The 17,154-nt window shown below is 41.2% G+C and overlaps 1 protein-coding gene across 2 annotated transcripts in view; it reads left to right on the top strand.

Moving 5' to 3' along the window:
* The window catches only part of LOC103703577 (regulator of nonsense transcripts 1 homolog), a 33,264-nt gene extending 16,503 nt beyond the window's left edge, over positions 1-16,761 (top strand). Inside the window, exons 22-29 of one of the 2 annotated variants that reach the window (XM_008786484.6) lie at positions 655-729; positions 883-1,000; positions 1,203-1,579; positions 1,662-1,724; positions 1,811-1,882; positions 15,542-15,670; positions 15,787-15,906; positions 15,978-16,761. In XM_008786484.6, the coding sequence (XP_008784706.4) occupies positions 655-729; positions 883-1,000; positions 1,203-1,579; positions 1,662-1,724; positions 1,811-1,882; positions 15,542-15,670; positions 15,787-15,906; positions 15,978-16,100 (1,077 nt within the window). In that variant the 3' untranslated portion in view covers positions 16,101-16,761. The remainder of the gene's footprint in view (positions 1-654; positions 730-882; positions 1,001-1,202; positions 1,580-1,661; positions 1,725-1,810; positions 1,883-15,541; positions 15,671-15,786; positions 15,907-15,977) is intronic. The other variant, XM_088718786.2, reaches the window with a different exon arrangement.
* The last annotated feature ends 393 nt before the right edge of the window (positions 16,762-17,154 follow it).

Genomic DNA, 17,154 nt, shown 5'->3' with positions numbered 1-17,154 from the left:
CTATTTGTTAACTAAGTGCCTATCAAAATTAGTGATGATTGAAGGTGTTTTTTTTTGTGGGTCTTCTAAATGGATTTTTTGGGATGCTGACGTTGCTTGCCGAAGCCTTTGATTCAGTGCCGCATGGATTCTCATATCCAACCTGAATTTTCCCAGTCAATATGTATCTGCAAGTTTGCTGTGCCAGAAACTTCAGATGCTTATCAAATTCATTGATTTTATGGTTTATGGATTGGTACAATTGGGACAACAGAATTCTTGTGTGCACTTTATAAGATCTCCTGAAAACTCACTTTTCTATGTACTCATTACAAAATGCCACAGTAAAACTATAAAATAATCATTTGGGAACAATTTGGGACTCAGAAATTAAGAAGCACTTTTTTGATTGTATGCAGAGGATGGACTGTTTTAAGAAATAGTTTGCATTAATTATCTAATCTTACAATATAAAAGAATCCATAAAAATCATGAATACAATATTATTGATATTGTTCTTTATTCTACATGTCCTGACCTAATTTTGTTCCTCTTGTCGAATTGGATTCTTGGTTATGTGTGGTGAGCAAACTCTCATGCCCATATCCACACAGAATTTAACTACTAAGCACATGCAGGTGCAGCCGACTCTTTCTAATAATTTTATGTTCACAGGAGCATGAATGCCTCGTAGAAGGGCCTCTGAACAACTTGAAGCAAAGTATGATACAATTTCAAAAGCCCAAAAAGGTTTGTTGCCCACACCCAAAGGATGTCTTATGGCATTTTCTTGACTTTCAATGCTCTTTTCAATTAGATCTGTATAGTGACATGTTATTTCTTGCTGAACCAGCATTTGATTGGAAATAATGTCCTAATCGCTATTTTTTTGATGCCCAACAGATTTACAGTGACCGTAGACTTTTCCTTGGGGGTGGTCCAGGGATCATGCATTCTGATAACTTTGGGTCCATCAGTTCTTCAGGCCCTAATGCTGACAGGAGGGGTGGACGCGGTAAAGGTATGCTATTTAAACCTGTTGGATGAGTAGATATGCTTCATATCTGATCCGAATTTCATTCACCAGAGGCTGAGCATTTTCATTACATTGTCTCAAGCTTTTGTGTCTCTCATGTCAAGTATGCTGCTTTTATGAATGTATGAACAGGCTTTATTATCTTGCTATTTTGCTCTCCTAATTCTTCGACTTTTATGCAAATCAGGTCACTCCTATATGCCATTTGGTCCGCAAAATGGTACTCATAAGCCTGGTGTGCACCCAGCGGGATATCCTCTATCTCGAATCCCTGTTCCACCTTTCCCTGGAGGCCCCCACTCTCAGCCGTATGCAATTCCAACTCGTGGAGCTATTCATGGACCTATCGGAGCTGTTTCACAGGTCCCGCAACCTGGGAATAGGGGTTTTGGGACTGGTCGTGGTCATGCTGGTGGCCCTATTGGTGGCCACCTTGCACATCAGCAAACCTCCCAACAAGCTTTGGGTGGTATCGGTTCTGCTTTTAATTTCCCTGCCTTGGACCATCCAAACAGTCAGCCTTCTGCTGGGGGTCCATTATCCCAGACAGGACTAATGACACAGGTTTCCCACCTTCTTTCCACTATCCAACATTCCAGTCGTAGATATTTGATTGCATTTTGAATTTGTGCTTACTTTCCTCCAGGTACCGGTTCAAGGTCTCAGTCAAACTTTTCGTGAAGGATTTTCTATGGGTGGCATGTCTCAGGTAGATGTGCACACACAGATTAGGCTTCTCTTTATTCTGGTTCTTTGTTAGTGTTGCCAAATGTTGGACTTACCCTTGTTTATCAGGATTTTTTGGCGGATGACTTTAAAAGTCAAGGATCACATGTTGCATATAATGTTACGGATTTCTCTACACAGGTATGTAATTATTCTGCATTTTTCTTTCTTTGGATTTCTAAAGGTCCATTAATAAATTCAATGTGAAATTTGAATGAGAACTTATCTTAATGGAGGACAGGTTCCACTGTAATTTCTTTTTGTTATTTATCCATATCGCATGCAAGTTGCATGTGAGGAACGATGTGGGTTGCCGTGCATCTATGTTGGGCTTTCATCAACCAAAGCAACTGCATTTTTTTCTTTGAAGATTTTTACTTGCCCCTTTCATTGTCACGCCCCAAATCCGGAGCGCGATAGACGCCGCACAGCTATATAGTGGACCATACAGGCATGCAAAGCTGCAGATCATATCAAAACAAAAATTATTTCTGAAAATTTACTTAATCAACATCTTATTCAAATAAATTTTGCAATATCTTCAAGGTGACACAAGTCAACAATTGCTAACTACTAACATAATCCAAATAAAATATTCTAACTAGACTGACTAAAACTCTAATGACTGAAAGTATCTTCGAAAGAACTAGCGCACTCCCCAAGTCCCGAGCAATCATGTATCCGAATATGAAAAACAAAGACATAATAATAAGCTACACTAGTCTAGTAAGCAATATAATACCCTAAAGTGGGGTCAAAGCATGCCAAATAATTTAGTTAAAAACATAATATTGATTGGAAAATAAATCATTGCTCAAATAATGCATATTGCTTTTGAAATATACTATAGCTTTCACAAGAAATGCCATAACAGAAATCAGAAGTCAGAAATCAAACTATGGCCACGTAACGTAGTGGCATGGGTCAGAATGCACAAAGTGCCAAAACCACTATTTTTAGTCACCGGTGGCGCGGTGTCGAAACCAGTTTCTCACAGATTATAAGTCGATAGGGCCAACGAATAATCCCCATTAGCAGGGCCAGAACAGATCATAACTGTGCTGATAATACATATTTATATAACAGATTTTTCACTTTTTTCAGATTTCGAAACATAACACAGTATATTTTAAAATAATTACTATTTTAACATCAACATGTTTGACCCATTTAACTAAGTATAAAACAGATATCATAATCAATATTTAATCAAATAATTATCATATTACCAAAAATTCAAAAAATATACTTTGAAGCAAGGATTGCCAAATCGGGCCGTACCGCCCGGTCAGACCAGGTCGGTTCGTGCATGGAAAACAGTTTCGGTCTTTATGAGGTTAGAACCACAGGAATTTCGGCTGATACAAGAGCGAACCGGATGGTTCCGTACGGTTTGGCCAGGACTCTGTGCAAACCAGTCGGTTCGCACCAAGTTCGGTTAATTTTGCTACAGAAAACATCAAAAAACATCATCTAGCTTAAACCGGGATCATAGAAACATCAGAAAGCATAAAAAACATCAAGAAAACAACAAAAACTATCAAATTAGACTTAAATTCATAGAAAAATTTCGAAAAGAGAGAGAACTTCCAAAAAAATAAAAATACGGCGTGCGGGTGTGTGAACCAGACCAAGGATTGCCGAACCAAGCCAACCGGTTTGGTTTGGTTCAGTTTGAACCGGTCCGAGCGCCGATCGGTACGGCATCTGGTACCGGTTCGGCAATTTTTGCTTTGAAGCATTAGATTTCTTATCTCTTATCACTTCAAAATTCCACTTTAGTTAGATGGGTCAGGTGCACCTTTTTTACATCATAAATTTCATCATCATTCCATAAGTCATGCGAAGTTAAAATCAAACACTACTGGAGAACGACCTCATGCCCTCAAATTAGGTCAGTTGTATGGCAGTGCTCGACTGCTTAGGTCGGTCCGAGCAAGAAAGTTTCAACAGGTCAAGTGAAGATCAAAAGTGGCCAAATTAGCTGAGGTTGAGGTAATGGGCCGGTCTATTGCTTGGATGCCGGGGCAGTCTAGGATCTCCAAATTGGGTCGACTTAGATCCGAGCAACAAGAATAACAAGGCCTGCATGAGGATCCCTGAGCCTGTCTAGAGGGAGAAAAAGGGAGAGGAGAGAGAATCTCAGCTCGGGTTCTGTCAGGGATCTGAATTTTGTTCGTCATAGTAGCATAAACCATCACAACATCTGACCATGGGCCAGGAAGAGAAATTAGCAATTTTAGGGAAGAACAACAGATGCCATATATTTATAGGGATTTAATAATTAAATAAAAGAATGGGAAGAAAAACAAATAAAAACAAAGAAGAAGAAGAAGTTGCGAAGGAAGAGAGGGAAGGGGAGAAGAGAGGAATTGGCCGGGGAAGAAGGTCTGGCAGCGGCCAAGCCTTGGTGGTCGACGACCATCCATCGCCAGTAGCCGGCACCCAGCGGCAGCTGTGGCGTCCGACGAGGAGGGAAGACCGAGAGCAGTCTTGATTTAGCCTGAAACAGAGGAAGGGAAAATAGGCTCGATTCGGCTAAGAATCAAAAAGCAGAGGGAAGGAAGCTTACCGGCGACGGAGGTGGTGGATCTCATCCGAAAGCGGCTAGGTCTGGTGGCTAGCGGCGGCGGAGTTCGAAACAGGGGAAGATCTCGGAACAGAGGTAACGGAGCGCTCAGACAAAACCAGAGGTGAAAGGGGGCTTAAGGCGGTACTCTGTCGGGGTGGCAAGCTGGGCACCGAAGAAGGAGGGAGGAGAGGGAAGAGAAGGCTCAGCGAAGCTCAAAGGTGGATCAATTGCGGAGGAAGAGGGGAATTTATAGGAAAAAAAATTCTAAAGAGATAAGCCCGGGGCCATTGCTCCGCCACGAGAATCACGACGAATAGACTCGATCAGAGTGGAGGCTAGGCTTATCCTAGCCTCCGACAGTGTTTGCGGTGGAGGACTCTTCCTCCTCCGCATGGTTGAACAGGGCTCTGCCCTGTTCTGGGAAGAGGGCCTTTCCTTGGTGTGGGGTCGGGCCAACAGGCGGCCCAGTGAGGCTAGGCCTCACATCCATACTCTTGTTTTGTCTTCTAATCATGTGACATCACATTTTATAATGTCGAATGTCGAAGACATGCATGTAAGAGAGGTTGCACCCTCCGACCAAGGCCCAACATGCCTTAAAACACAACATGCTGTGGTTTGACTCGCAATCTTTATTATGCGAGACCACAATCGTTTATAGACCTCTCTAACTCTTCAATACAAGACCATTGGTCACAGCAATTCTAGGGATGGGCTGCTCGTTCCCTGATTATTTAGATCACAATAATTTGTTTTAATTTTCTTTTCAAATTGGGCTTATAATAAGTCAGGTTCTCATTAATGTACATGTTATTGGATGTCTTTTCAGTGGGACTTAGAGGTTGCTCCCGCAACCCCCTACGTCAGCCATTATGTTGGTTACCATGTCCCTGAAAGTTGGAACCTTTAAGGACCTGTTTGGATATTTGGATGAAAATTACCAAAGAATTAAAAAAAATGTAGGATTAGAATGATGCTGGAAGGGAAAACCAAGAAAGTTTTGACCATGGTATCTTTTGGTATTTGTTGTTTGGCTAATTCTAGGAAAATGTGCCAGAAAAAGTTATCATAATCAAAATTAGTCGAACACTGGACTATAATCTAGCTTGACTTAAAATTGGCTACTTAACTAGTCTTTCAGGTTAAAGCTTTCATCGTAGCTTAAAAGGGAAATTAAAAAGGTATCACTATAGTATCCTAAGAAATAAAACATATCGTGACAAGGATCAACAAGACTTTCGGAGGGCTGGGTTGTCCGATTGATTGAGTAGTCCATGGCCTCTTTCACTCCGGAGTTACCCCCCCTCACAGGGGGAATAAATTGAAGAATGAAGTGCTTCCCACGCACCCGCGCAGAAAGCACTCCCCCCCTTCTAGGTAGACTTATTCACCGGATATCCCCCCGAGGGGGACGCAGATTGAATGAAAGGGATGACCGGCAGATGATAGCAAGGCTAAACAGATTCGAGATTCTCGATCAGATGAGCGGACAGGGCAAGCACGTACCTAACGCGAAAAAGGTTTTACAGGCATACGGTTCCCTTACCTGCTCGATTAAAGAAAGTGGGATCTGTCCTTGCATTTCTGAGATAGGGCTCCCTCATGGCATTCTTGCTCTTGCATTTCAAAGTCGAATCGGGATTCCATCTAGAGAAAGGTACCGAATGGAACTTGTGAATGTGTATGCCGAACGTAGGGATGTCCCCTTTCCCTTTGATCGGACTCTTTCTTTAAGACCTTATAGTGATGAAGAATGATTACTAGCACATTTGCTAACCCATCCAACCGACCTCGATAGATGCGCGCGATACGAGGAACAGAGGATTTTTTCTTTTTTTTTGCTGAACAAAGGAAGACTGACTCGCCAACTAAATTACTTAGTACGAACGCACATCTCGGCCGTCGGGTAGCTGCTCACCATTTCAAAGTCTATATCTGTGGTTCCAGAAATGGAATTGCTATTCTCGATTCAGATCTGTACGTAACTATTCATCACAGTGAGTGCTTTCCGTCTCTTACTTAGCACGGTCTTATTGGCTTTCTCTCTCTAGGTGAAGTACTACTGCTTTTCATTTTTCGAATCATTCAATCAACCGACCTTGCTCGTTTCCAATGAAAGAACTGAAAGATAAAGAGAAGGTGTGAAAAGCATTGGCATTCTAAGTATTCTACTTCCTTCTCCTCGTTTGAGGAAGATGAAAGAGGCATTGGAAGAGGAACTCTTGACATCGAAAGCAATTCCGTAGCTTAGAGAATGAATCCGTCTTTTTTCCGTTGCGGGAAGCTAGGGCTGATAGTTCAGTGAAAGCTTATCAAACAACTCTTTTAAGCCCTTTTGTAAAGCTTGTCTCAGTCCATCACTAGGGCCCTGAGATGGAAACCATCCACCGGAGCAAGGGTTAGCCAAGCCTTGGTCTCGTTGGATTGCGTGAAGGCGCGCTACTCACGCGTACCCCTGCGCGATGGCGTCGTAAGAGGCGTGGGCTGCTTCACCAGCGTGAAAGAGAGGGCCGGCTGGGAAAGAGAGAGAACCGGGCCGACCGCAAGACAAGATTTTCCTCTCCACTTACTCGTAACAGGCTTTCCCTTTGTAGAAGACTTCTTCCTAATGGCATAATTGTCCTATTTTTTCCTCAATCTTCAAAGAAGCCCAAAAAATGGAGGAGGCCGGATGGAAGACTCAATTATGGGAAAAGAAATTGGCATTTTCCATGATGCCAGCAGAGAGATAAAATGAATGAAGGAAAAAAGTGCTTACTGCTGCCATTAAGCCAATGAAATAGTTTTTGTACGAGTAAGGGGTACGCACGGTATGTCCATTTTTTTTCTCAAAATCTGGGTTCTGGGTACCGGTCCAAACCTTCACAATTCCACGATTAGGGATCAGGCTTGTCAACGATCTTTTGTGGGATCTGGGGAAGCGCTTTTCTTATTGAAAAAAATAGGTATAAGATCTATTCCCATGTTCCGATTTTTTCATTTTATGTACCCATTTCTTGGGGAAAGTCTCCCAACTATATTTGAAAAAAAAGAAAAGGGTCGCCAAATTACTGAGCTCACTGCCTTCATTAAGGAAAGTGTCCCTCTATCTAATGAATCAATGGCCGCCGATTCGGTTCAATGCTCGGGAAAAGAAACCCGGAGGGTTTCTTTTCCCGAAGCCGAAGATTAGAAACCCGAAGGGTTGATGCTCGTAACTTAGGAAGTAGACTAAACAAATGGGAGAAGGCGTTGGTGACAAAGCCATCTCGTCCGTCAATTAACGATGAATAAGCCGTCACTCTCTAGAAGGGCGAGGCAATCCTTCCATCTCCAATCATGTGGGGGATGTAAAGCTCGTTTTTTATTAGAATATTGAGGGTTTTTTTGTGGGGGTACCCCCCCTTTTTTCAAAATATCCTCAATCTATAGAAAGCAAACTGAAAGCTCTACTGACGAGCGTCCCTAACTTGACTTGCCCGAAAGTGGAGCGATTTCCTGACTCAAAAGCCGAAAAAAACTCCATAAATGATTATTCATGGAATGACTATTCATCTATTGTATTTTCATCAAATAGGGGGCAAGAAGACTCTATGGAAAAATGGTGGTTCAATTCGATGTTGTCTAACGATAAGTTAGAACGTTCCATTTTTGAAACGGGAGTCTTTTTTTTTTTCGATTTCTGATTCCCTTGATCCAAACGTCGAATGGAAATAACCCGATGAAACTGACCTGCTTTCCTTTTCTTCATCGGCTCTATCTAATCCAATATATTTGGTGAATGGTCTCGAAGGGGTCGGGAAGTAGTCAACTTATTTTTTTGAATAAAGGGGGTGGGAAAGCTGCAGTAATTCTTTGGAAAAGCCCAGTTCTCTTTGTCTTCTTGACAAATCCGATCGGGTGTTCATAATCTGGAGTAAAAGGATTCGAACCTTTGCATGCCGGTACCAAAAACCGATGCCTTACCACTTGGCTATACTCCATACTTGGGGGATTCCATTCACAAACGCAAAGTTTATGGTTGACCTATATTGCTCATCATCATTTAGCTATTGCATTTATTTTTCTCGTTGCTGGTCATATGTATAGAACTAACTTCGGAATTGGACACGAACCTGAGGTTTTTGATGCAAAAAAGTATTTTTGTTGGAACGTTGATACATAACTAATGGAATACTTATAGTGTCCCCATTACTTGAGAAAATTCTTTTTTGAGTATCAGTATAAATAATCTTTCCTGAGGCAGAAATGGAGCGAAAGTCACAATTCCACGATTAGGGATCAGGCTTGTCAACGATCTTTTGTGGGATCTGGGGAAGCGCTTTTCTTATTGAAAAAAATAGGTATAAGATCTATTCCCATGTTCCGATCTTTTCATTTTATGTACCCATTTCTTGGGGAAAGTCTCCCAACTATATTTGAAAAAAAAGAAAAGGGTCGCCAAATTACTGAGCTCACTGCCTTCATTAAGGAAAGTGTCCCTCTATCTAATGAATCAATGGCCGCCGATTCGGTTCAATGCTCGGGATAAGAAACCCAGAGGGTTTCTTTTCCCGAAGCCAAAGATTAGAAACCTGAAGGGTTGATGCTCGTAACTTAGGAAGTAGACTAAACAAATGGGAGAAGGCGTTGGTGACAAAGCCATCTCGTCCGTCAATTAACGATGAATAAGCCATCACTCTCTAGAAGGGCGAGGCAATTTGAATCAATCAGTAAGCTCACTCACAATCTACGGCTCAATTAGCACTTTCCAAAAAGGGAAATTCCTTTTTCTTTTCTAACCCGATTGATGGTCACGCTTGAAAACAACTACCCGGATTCCCTTTCCATAGAACGAGTAAGAGAAAGCCACCCAAAGGCGGGCTGGAAGGCGACAATAGCAATAGAGTGGGCAAGCCAAGAAGGATCTATTTAGGAGTTCAGACCCAGTAGCCAATGCCGGAAGAGGAGCCGTTGGTGCTTTAGTTCCGTAGCTCTTGCCTGAGGAGGAGAGCGGGAGCTCGGATCAATCGGCAGGGAGAAGAAGAGTCTCTTTGTCTAGGCCTACAGTAAGATAATTTCCTAATCTCTAAAATGCATGTTGGGTTGGGCCAGCAAGAAGACTGCGACTAGGGAGACGAAGAATGGAATTGAAGAAGGCATAGTCTAACATAACAGAATGGAACACCAACCAATGAGTGAGTGGCGGATTTGGGAAAGCGTTTCAATAGGAGCCCTTCCTCACTCACATACTGGATAGGTGGACCAGTACTCACTTGAGGAAGACTTTCGACGACTTGGTTTGGTTCCTCATCTTGGATCAGGACCGAACACTAGCAACCTATTCAGGGAAAGAATCGGTTATGTAAGAAATTGGTTGGGGGCTAAGATGGGGAAAAAGTCCCCAAGCGGTATATCTTAATGCAGCGAAAAATTGACCTAGAAGATCGCCGTCATTCTACACGCCTCTAAAAAAAAAAGCGTCGTCATAGTCTTCTTTTTTCGGAGTCAGAATTGCTTGCCTCGACTAGTGTGAAAGAGTGAGCCCAAAGCCTTATCGTCTGGATACCTGAATCTGTAATCTGTGCCTCTGTTTTCGAATCAATATCCTCGAAAACTGGTAGCACGAATTAACGCTGGATCTTCGAATGCATTGGATGGATTAAATCAAACGTCGGAAAGACAGATTTCGCTCAAAAAAGTAGAACTCCAACCATTCTCCTTATGGAAACCGCTTGCCACCGGGATCAGCCAGTTGCCCTTTCATTTTGTACCCTGATGGAAGCTTTCTTTTGAAAACCTGCTCGTTCGGGCGGTTCTCAGGAAGGAAGGGTACGGGACTAAGGAGTTTAGTATTCCACTGTCACAAGATGAATCCTCTGAAATTTACCAATCTTAACTGTTAGTTTCGTACATCTTTTCTTGATCGAGGGGTAACTGATAATCAACATAGTCATGTTAGTCCCCCACCAATGAGTCCAAGAGTGCTACGACGAAATTGACGGCAAAAGACAAAACAAAGAAGGAAACTCAATTATTCATCCATAAATTCCGATTCTACTGGTTAACCGACAACCCTTTTCGTCATACGATCAGTCAAATCTGAACTAAAATAGTACAAAGAGGAAACTCCCTTTTTGCTTGGCTTGACCATATAGGGCAGCCCCACTTCCAGTATTGTTGGAAGAAGCAGTGCAGTGTAAGCAGGTCAGTTTCGGGAAGCAGTAATGCGACTCCTATGACTACTCAATCGATTAGCATAAAAAAAGGGAAGAGGATTTATCCCGGTAACCTAGCTCGCACGAAAAATTGAGCGTTTCTTATCACAACCCTTCTTCGTGGCAGGATAAGCAGCGAGAGCAATTGAGCCGTAAACAAAGACGGATTTTCGCTTTTGATCTAGCTAATGGTAATGAGTGCACCTGAAGCCCCTGGAGTTCTTCCTCTTTTCCTTCCCCGATCCGATTCAACCCTCCGATCTCTCTTTCCATAGAGGAGAAGAGCTTCCCCTTGTTTTTCGGCGTCAACCTTTGTTCTTTCCTAACCAGACCTCGACGAATCTGTTTGAAATAGTATAGACGAGATGAAGAGGAATGGAGTCGATAGCAAATGGTTCAAAGAAGCGGTACGATTCCTAACCGATTTTTTGAACTTAATCAATTCCTCTCTTCCCCTTTTTAGCCAACACCATCAACCTTGGGCAAAGCCAAAAATCGAGAAGAAGCGGCAGAAATTGGAACAGAAATATCATTTGATTCGTCGATCTTCAAAAAATCAAATAAGCGAAGTTCCATCGTTGAGTGAAAAATGGGAAATTTTGAGAAGTCTTACCATGAGCGGATTGTATCCATTGGGCAAATATGGGTTCGATCAAGATTTGTTTTTTCGGAGTACCAAAAGCGAGCATGACGTCGTTATGAACATAAAGGCCCAAGGTATGGAACCCGAGAAAAAGATCATTTTTTTCCCATCCCACTAGCGAAAAACAAGAAATTCTCGTCTCGCTAAGGAGGAGAGCAAAAAAGAGAGATGATTTGCTGACAGAGCGACTACTTTGACTCTTTTGACTATCAACGAGACTAGACTGATGATCGAGAAAGTCTTTGAAGCCTTTTTTTTTTCACATTCACTATTCATTACTTCGTGCTTTAGCGCAGGAACACATGAGTAGCGAAAGACTAAGCCGCTCATGCTATGCTGCACCAACCAATTCACACCTATTCGGGAGAGGGCCATTAGCTAAACCCTTTATTACCCTACCTTTGGACTCGTATTTTGTTCGTACACAATCAGCGGAGGCCTCCCCGACATATGTTGGTCTTTTATTACTCGTTCCAGAAAATCGTATACAGAACATTAGACCTCTCGGTCACAGCGGGTTCCCTGTATTCGAGCTAATTAATGATGCTCTTAATCAGCAACAAGCAGCCAAAAAGCCTACTCTTGCGGCTTGCGGCGTAGTGAGAACTATGATTTCAGGAACTCCCCGAGAAAGTCCTTCACTGACTCTCGGGCCAGAAGTACTTCTAGCCTAGCTAACGAACTTACTTGCGGGATCAGGAACTACTAATCCTTAAAAGATCAAAAGTCTTCCACTATTCCAGGGGAAGGAGTCTATGATGTCGAAATAGCATCTAGTAGTTAAGCTCGTTGGCTGAAAGCACAGTGCCTGACGTGCCCTTTAATTACGTACGTAACAAACAACCTTTGACTCGACGCGACGTAATAAGAAGCAATCCTCAGCATCACACCCTCGCTCAAAGCGAAGCGAGAAGCTCCTGTATAGTATAGTAAGGGCTCGCCTCTTGTAAAACCCTAGAGTAGAGGTTGCCCCTTTGTAAACCGGAAGACATATAATTGGGCGAAGGCCCCTTTTCTGGTAACCGGAAGCCAAAAGGCACTCAAGCTTTGGAACAGAGAGACTGACGGTAATATCAAAAGATATGTGAACTCTATACGCTTTGAGTTGGAAACTATCTACAAAAAGATTCAATCTGATCCTTTGAATGGGGTGCTTGCTGACAGGGAAAAAGAGGTTAGCGAAAGGCACCGTAGTGCGCGTACTCTTCTTCTATCAGGATCGAAATGATACCTGATCAATCACTCTTTTTGCTTTCCTCCCTTGATTACGCTATACCCATATGAATGTCCTATTCCCTTCCCCGTGCCCCCAGAGGGGTAATTAAACGGATGAGGCTGTTGAGTCCTGGTATTGAATTCTTTAGCAACCATATAATATGGTTAAAATTCAATTATTTATGCAAGAATCTCTAGGTCCAGTCTTACCACTTCAATCTAGTTTTATCTTCAATTTCTTTCTTTCTTTAAAAAAAATGACAGGGCATACAAAATTATGTCAACCTAAAGAAAGTTTAGAAATCTTGAATATTTGAAAACAAGTCCAACACAACTATATTGCAAGCTGGTGCATCAAGTTTTCCAAACAAGAGAACAGCTAGCATTCTTTGTTGTCGAAGGGAAGCAATGAAGTTGAAATAGGAAAGTATATTCTTATTTCGAGCAAAACTCTTATCTCAAGGGGGGAAAGCACTAAAAACTTAAGCACCGTTCCTTCTCTAACCCATATAGCAATCACATGCAGATACATTGAATAAATGGCCATTCCCAAAGAAAAGCCAAAAGGAGGTATGATGACAGATATCTCAGCACGTGGACACATCCAGAATATAACCCTCTCTTCATCGTCTTCCTTTCTTTCTTATCTTATTTCTTCTTTAATTATCCATAAAAAACTTGTTTCTTCTTTGTTTCCTTTTTCATCCCACTTTAATTCCAATTATTTTTCCTTTTTCAACCCACCTTAATTCCAAACATGTTTTTGCCCCCTTTTTTTCCACTTTTGTGGGGTGGGGGATTGGTAGGCTCATGCCTGCAAATCAGAAGCCGAAGTACCCATTTGAGTAAAAGATGGAAAGATTAGAGGGCAGATGAGGTAAGGATGGGCTGAGGGAGCATGCTGCTTGGCTTCAACTGGGTGTTGTTTTGTTTTGAGAAATAGTGGGATGCACCTTGCTCGCCAAATGTGGGAAATAAAAATCCAAAATGAGTGGATTTTATTTTTCTTGAGGAATCTGTTTCTTTCAATAGTTTTTTGGATCTTTAAAATCTTATTGTAACAGACTTGATTATTCTATTTCTGTGAGGTTGATGACTTCCATGGAAATACCCCAATCCCATGGAGAACCATGGGAATTGCATCCAAGCACGCCCTAAATGAAAAAACTTCCTGAAAACCCATCTTGATTCTTTGAATTTTTATATTGGTACGTGTTCTTTCTATTTTTTATATTTGGACATTGTTCTCAAATTTGCTGATGGATAATACTAGATAGCAGATAGCCACCTCGGAGTTCAATATCGGCTGATCACACCCTGCCCTGCCCTGTGTACCTCTCACTTATTTCATTTTCTTTATTTGAATATGGTCTAATAAGGGTTGCATGGGATTTGAGGAGAAGAAGAAGAAGGGTGCAGGGTTGTTCTGTATTTCGTTATCATACCAGATGTTACCATTATATTTTTCAGGCATTTCTCATTGTTGTCTTTCTTTTTAATGTTTTCCCAGGCCCATTGTCCTTTTTGCTTTTGGGCTGTTTTTCAACTACAACAAGCTTTTGTTTTCATTTCACAATTTTCCATGTTTTCTTAAAATATTTTGATTCCTAATCTGGCTTGAACATACTATCTGGCCTTAGTATTGTGCACTTGTACCATTATAATTTTGAAGAAGCAATATTTGAACCATGTCGGACAAGTAACATTGCTCATCCCAGAAAATTTCTTTAGGTGGGTGAGTGCTTTGGAAGGGTTACAGTTCATGATTTTCCTAGGCACAAACATGCTGGAGCATTATCCTTAGCAAATTTATGATATGAGACGTGATAAAAGGAGTATTATACATACCCATGATAGTAGTAATTGTACCTTAACGTTGATGGTTCCTAATCATGGCATGGATATTCCAGCAGGCATTCAGCTGGTTTGCAATGCATATGTTTTCAATTAACCTGGAAATAGTGTAGCCTGTGTGTTGTGTATTTTAGAAATTTGGCAACTTGATTATAAGTTTTAATTTTTTTGCCTTGGGTGCATCTAGCAACTTTAGGTATGTCAGATCATATGTATTTGCTGCTTGATAATTAATACTTTGTTACATGCCATATAGATGTTCTTAGTACGACTTGTGAATGGTGCTGATTTTGGGTATGCCTACTTCAGATATGTCAGATCATTTGTATTTTCTGCTTGATAATTAATACCTGTTATATGTCTTATAAGCGTTCTTGGTATGACTTGTCAACAATGCTGGTTGCCTCATTTTTGATTCTCTCAGTAGAATTATGCTGGAACTTAGTGCATGACTTGCCCTATGTTTTTAATCTGCAATGCACTTCAGTCATGTTTGCCTGTACTGTGAAACTTTACCTTCATGTTCTACATATCTGATAATTATTCTTATATATGTTTTTTTTTCAGAGAATTTAGATGCTTTTTGTTCCTAGCATTTTGCAAGTTTTAGTGGATGATTTTTTTTTTTTTTTTTGAAGTGCATGTATCATGATATGATATGCTTATCTAGGACTTTCTATCATGCTGTTTGAGATGTGTATTTTTTGCATAAGTATGCAATGTTTCAAAATTTCCCACAAAATTTTTAAAACTGACTGTACCACAATATGAACTCCCCATATGGTGGTGTTCTGAGGGTGTAGATTGTACCATACCACGGTATTTCAAACATAGGATGAACCATGAGTAGATATCGAGGCACATTGCAGTATGTACGTTACCGAGACATGACACTACAGTATTTCATTTCAAACCTTGATCTCTGGTGACAACTTAGATTTGAGTGGTACTTTCTTCTAGGAGTCTAGGGGTGTTTTTGGTGCAGCTTCTGCTTTTTAAATTACTGTTGACAACAAAAGAAGTTAGAAGCTAGTTTTTTTTAGCTTTTCCTAAAACTACTGTTGACTTTCTTGTAGCAAAACACTTACTTTCAACAGGACGTACTTTGGCTTTTAAAAGTTACAGAAAGGACTTTTTTAGAAAGCAACATAAAACAAACCGGCTGTGGAGTGCTCATATTTAAATGACTTTATTGTGCTTTTCCCAAATGTCTGTTTTGAACGTTATGTTTCAATCAAATGACCTTTTATTTTACTCCTCTAGAAAGCCCTTGCAGCATTTATGTTGCTTGGATTCTAGATTGTGCTTCAAGTGAAACAATTTTCTGCTGCATTGTACAGGCTTCTCAGAGTGGTTATGGTGTTGATTATGTTGCTCAAGGACAGGCTGGATTCCCAGGGAGTTACTTGAACCAGAATTCACAGCCAGGATATTCCCATTTGGGCACCGGAAATGATTTCATATCGCAGGTAGGTGGACTCCAAAATCACTCCTCTGTTCCTGCCCAATTAAATGAGCTCCTGAAAAGAGTCTTGTGTTTTTATCCTTCATTTCTTGGCTGAATCTTCATTAATGTTTTATCCAGGACTACATGCCTCATGGGTCGCAAGGTCTTTTAACCCAAGCAGGAATCAATGACCCTTCACAGGATGAGTCGTCTCAGAGCCATTTTAGCATGACTGGACCTGGTCCTCTTCAATCGCAGGTGCTCATTTCTGGAATTCTTAATTTGTTTTCTTTGTAAATTATGAAGTCCTAATTATTTGAGTTGTTCAGGGCCTGATGAATCCTCTCTATTCTCAACCCTTCGCTCATTACAACACTCAGCCTCAAAATTTGCAACCTCCACATCCGCAAAGTCAGAGCTCGCCCAACCAGAAACTTCATTACAATGGCTGAGCTACAGGGGGATGTTATTTGTGATGGGATAAGTTCTTTGCGTCCGGCAACATGGTTGTGCTGACACATGCCTCTGCAGTCTTGTGCATGAAAAACTGCAGGTTGGAGGGGTTTGCTTCTCACAATTACATCATGGCACACTAGTTATAAGGTGATTTTGATGGTGGGCATGAAGTTTGAGATGGCAATTGCCACTAGCCTCGGGCACAGCCAGCGCTGACGAAAGGATTACCCCATTTTTTCTTCCTGAAGCTATGTTAGTTGTGTTAATAGAAGTTGCGATTTGGAGGAAGCATCTTGTGCCTAGATGGAAGGGGTCATGGCAGTTCTTTCTGCCTATGTTGCAAATGGTGGAAACTCTGCTGGTGAGCGATCATTGTGCATACATATCTCTGGAATCCTTGGGTAGGTTTTGTTGAAGATGAGCTGTCGTCCACCTGCATGATTTCAGGAATATCTGCAGAAAAATAGTGTGCAGCATTGCTGAAAGTTGTTGATCCTTTCCGATCATTTGCATGCTTACATGTTGATTACATAACGAATTTCATGGATGGGTTGTTTTATAATATTTACAAAGAATTGTTGTAAAGGGTCTACTGCTCCAAACATCTAACAAGCTTTCCTAATCAGAATTGCAGATGAATGGGTGGTTTGCTTCGCATTTTTCTTGTGAATCTCACTCTCGTTGCTTGTTTTGTTATGCCTGCCAGATCTCATTATTGTGAAAAATACTAGTTTTCATAGATTTGTCAGATTTTTTGAACACATAAAGAGCTCCAAGCCTCGAACATAGACAATTCTTGTCGTTATCATTGCCAAGAAGACTGGTCAAACAGTGCGAATGTTTTTTTTGTTTTTTTAGCTGAAACAGTGCGAATGTTTTCGTGAACTGCCAGATTATCCTTTTCTTTTTCGCATCTCTGATGGATTTTGATACATAAATAGGCTGGATATTATTCTTGATTGCTTTTTTTTTTTTTTGCTAGACTGGGTGATTTATACACCATGTATATAGATGCACCCAATAAAATCGAAAAACAAAATATCACGGAGC

Source organism: Phoenix dactylifera, chromosome 3 (genome assembly GCF_051530095.1).
Source record: "Phoenix dactylifera cultivar Ajwa chromosome 3, Ajwa_hap1_PhDact_Kaust_v1.1, whole genome shotgun sequence".
Classification (NCBI taxonomy): Eukaryota; Viridiplantae; Streptophyta; class Magnoliopsida; order Arecales; family Arecaceae; genus Phoenix; species Phoenix dactylifera.
The sequence above is the reverse complement of the archived record's forward strand: the minus strand, read 5'-3'. Positions and strand labels throughout refer to the sequence as shown.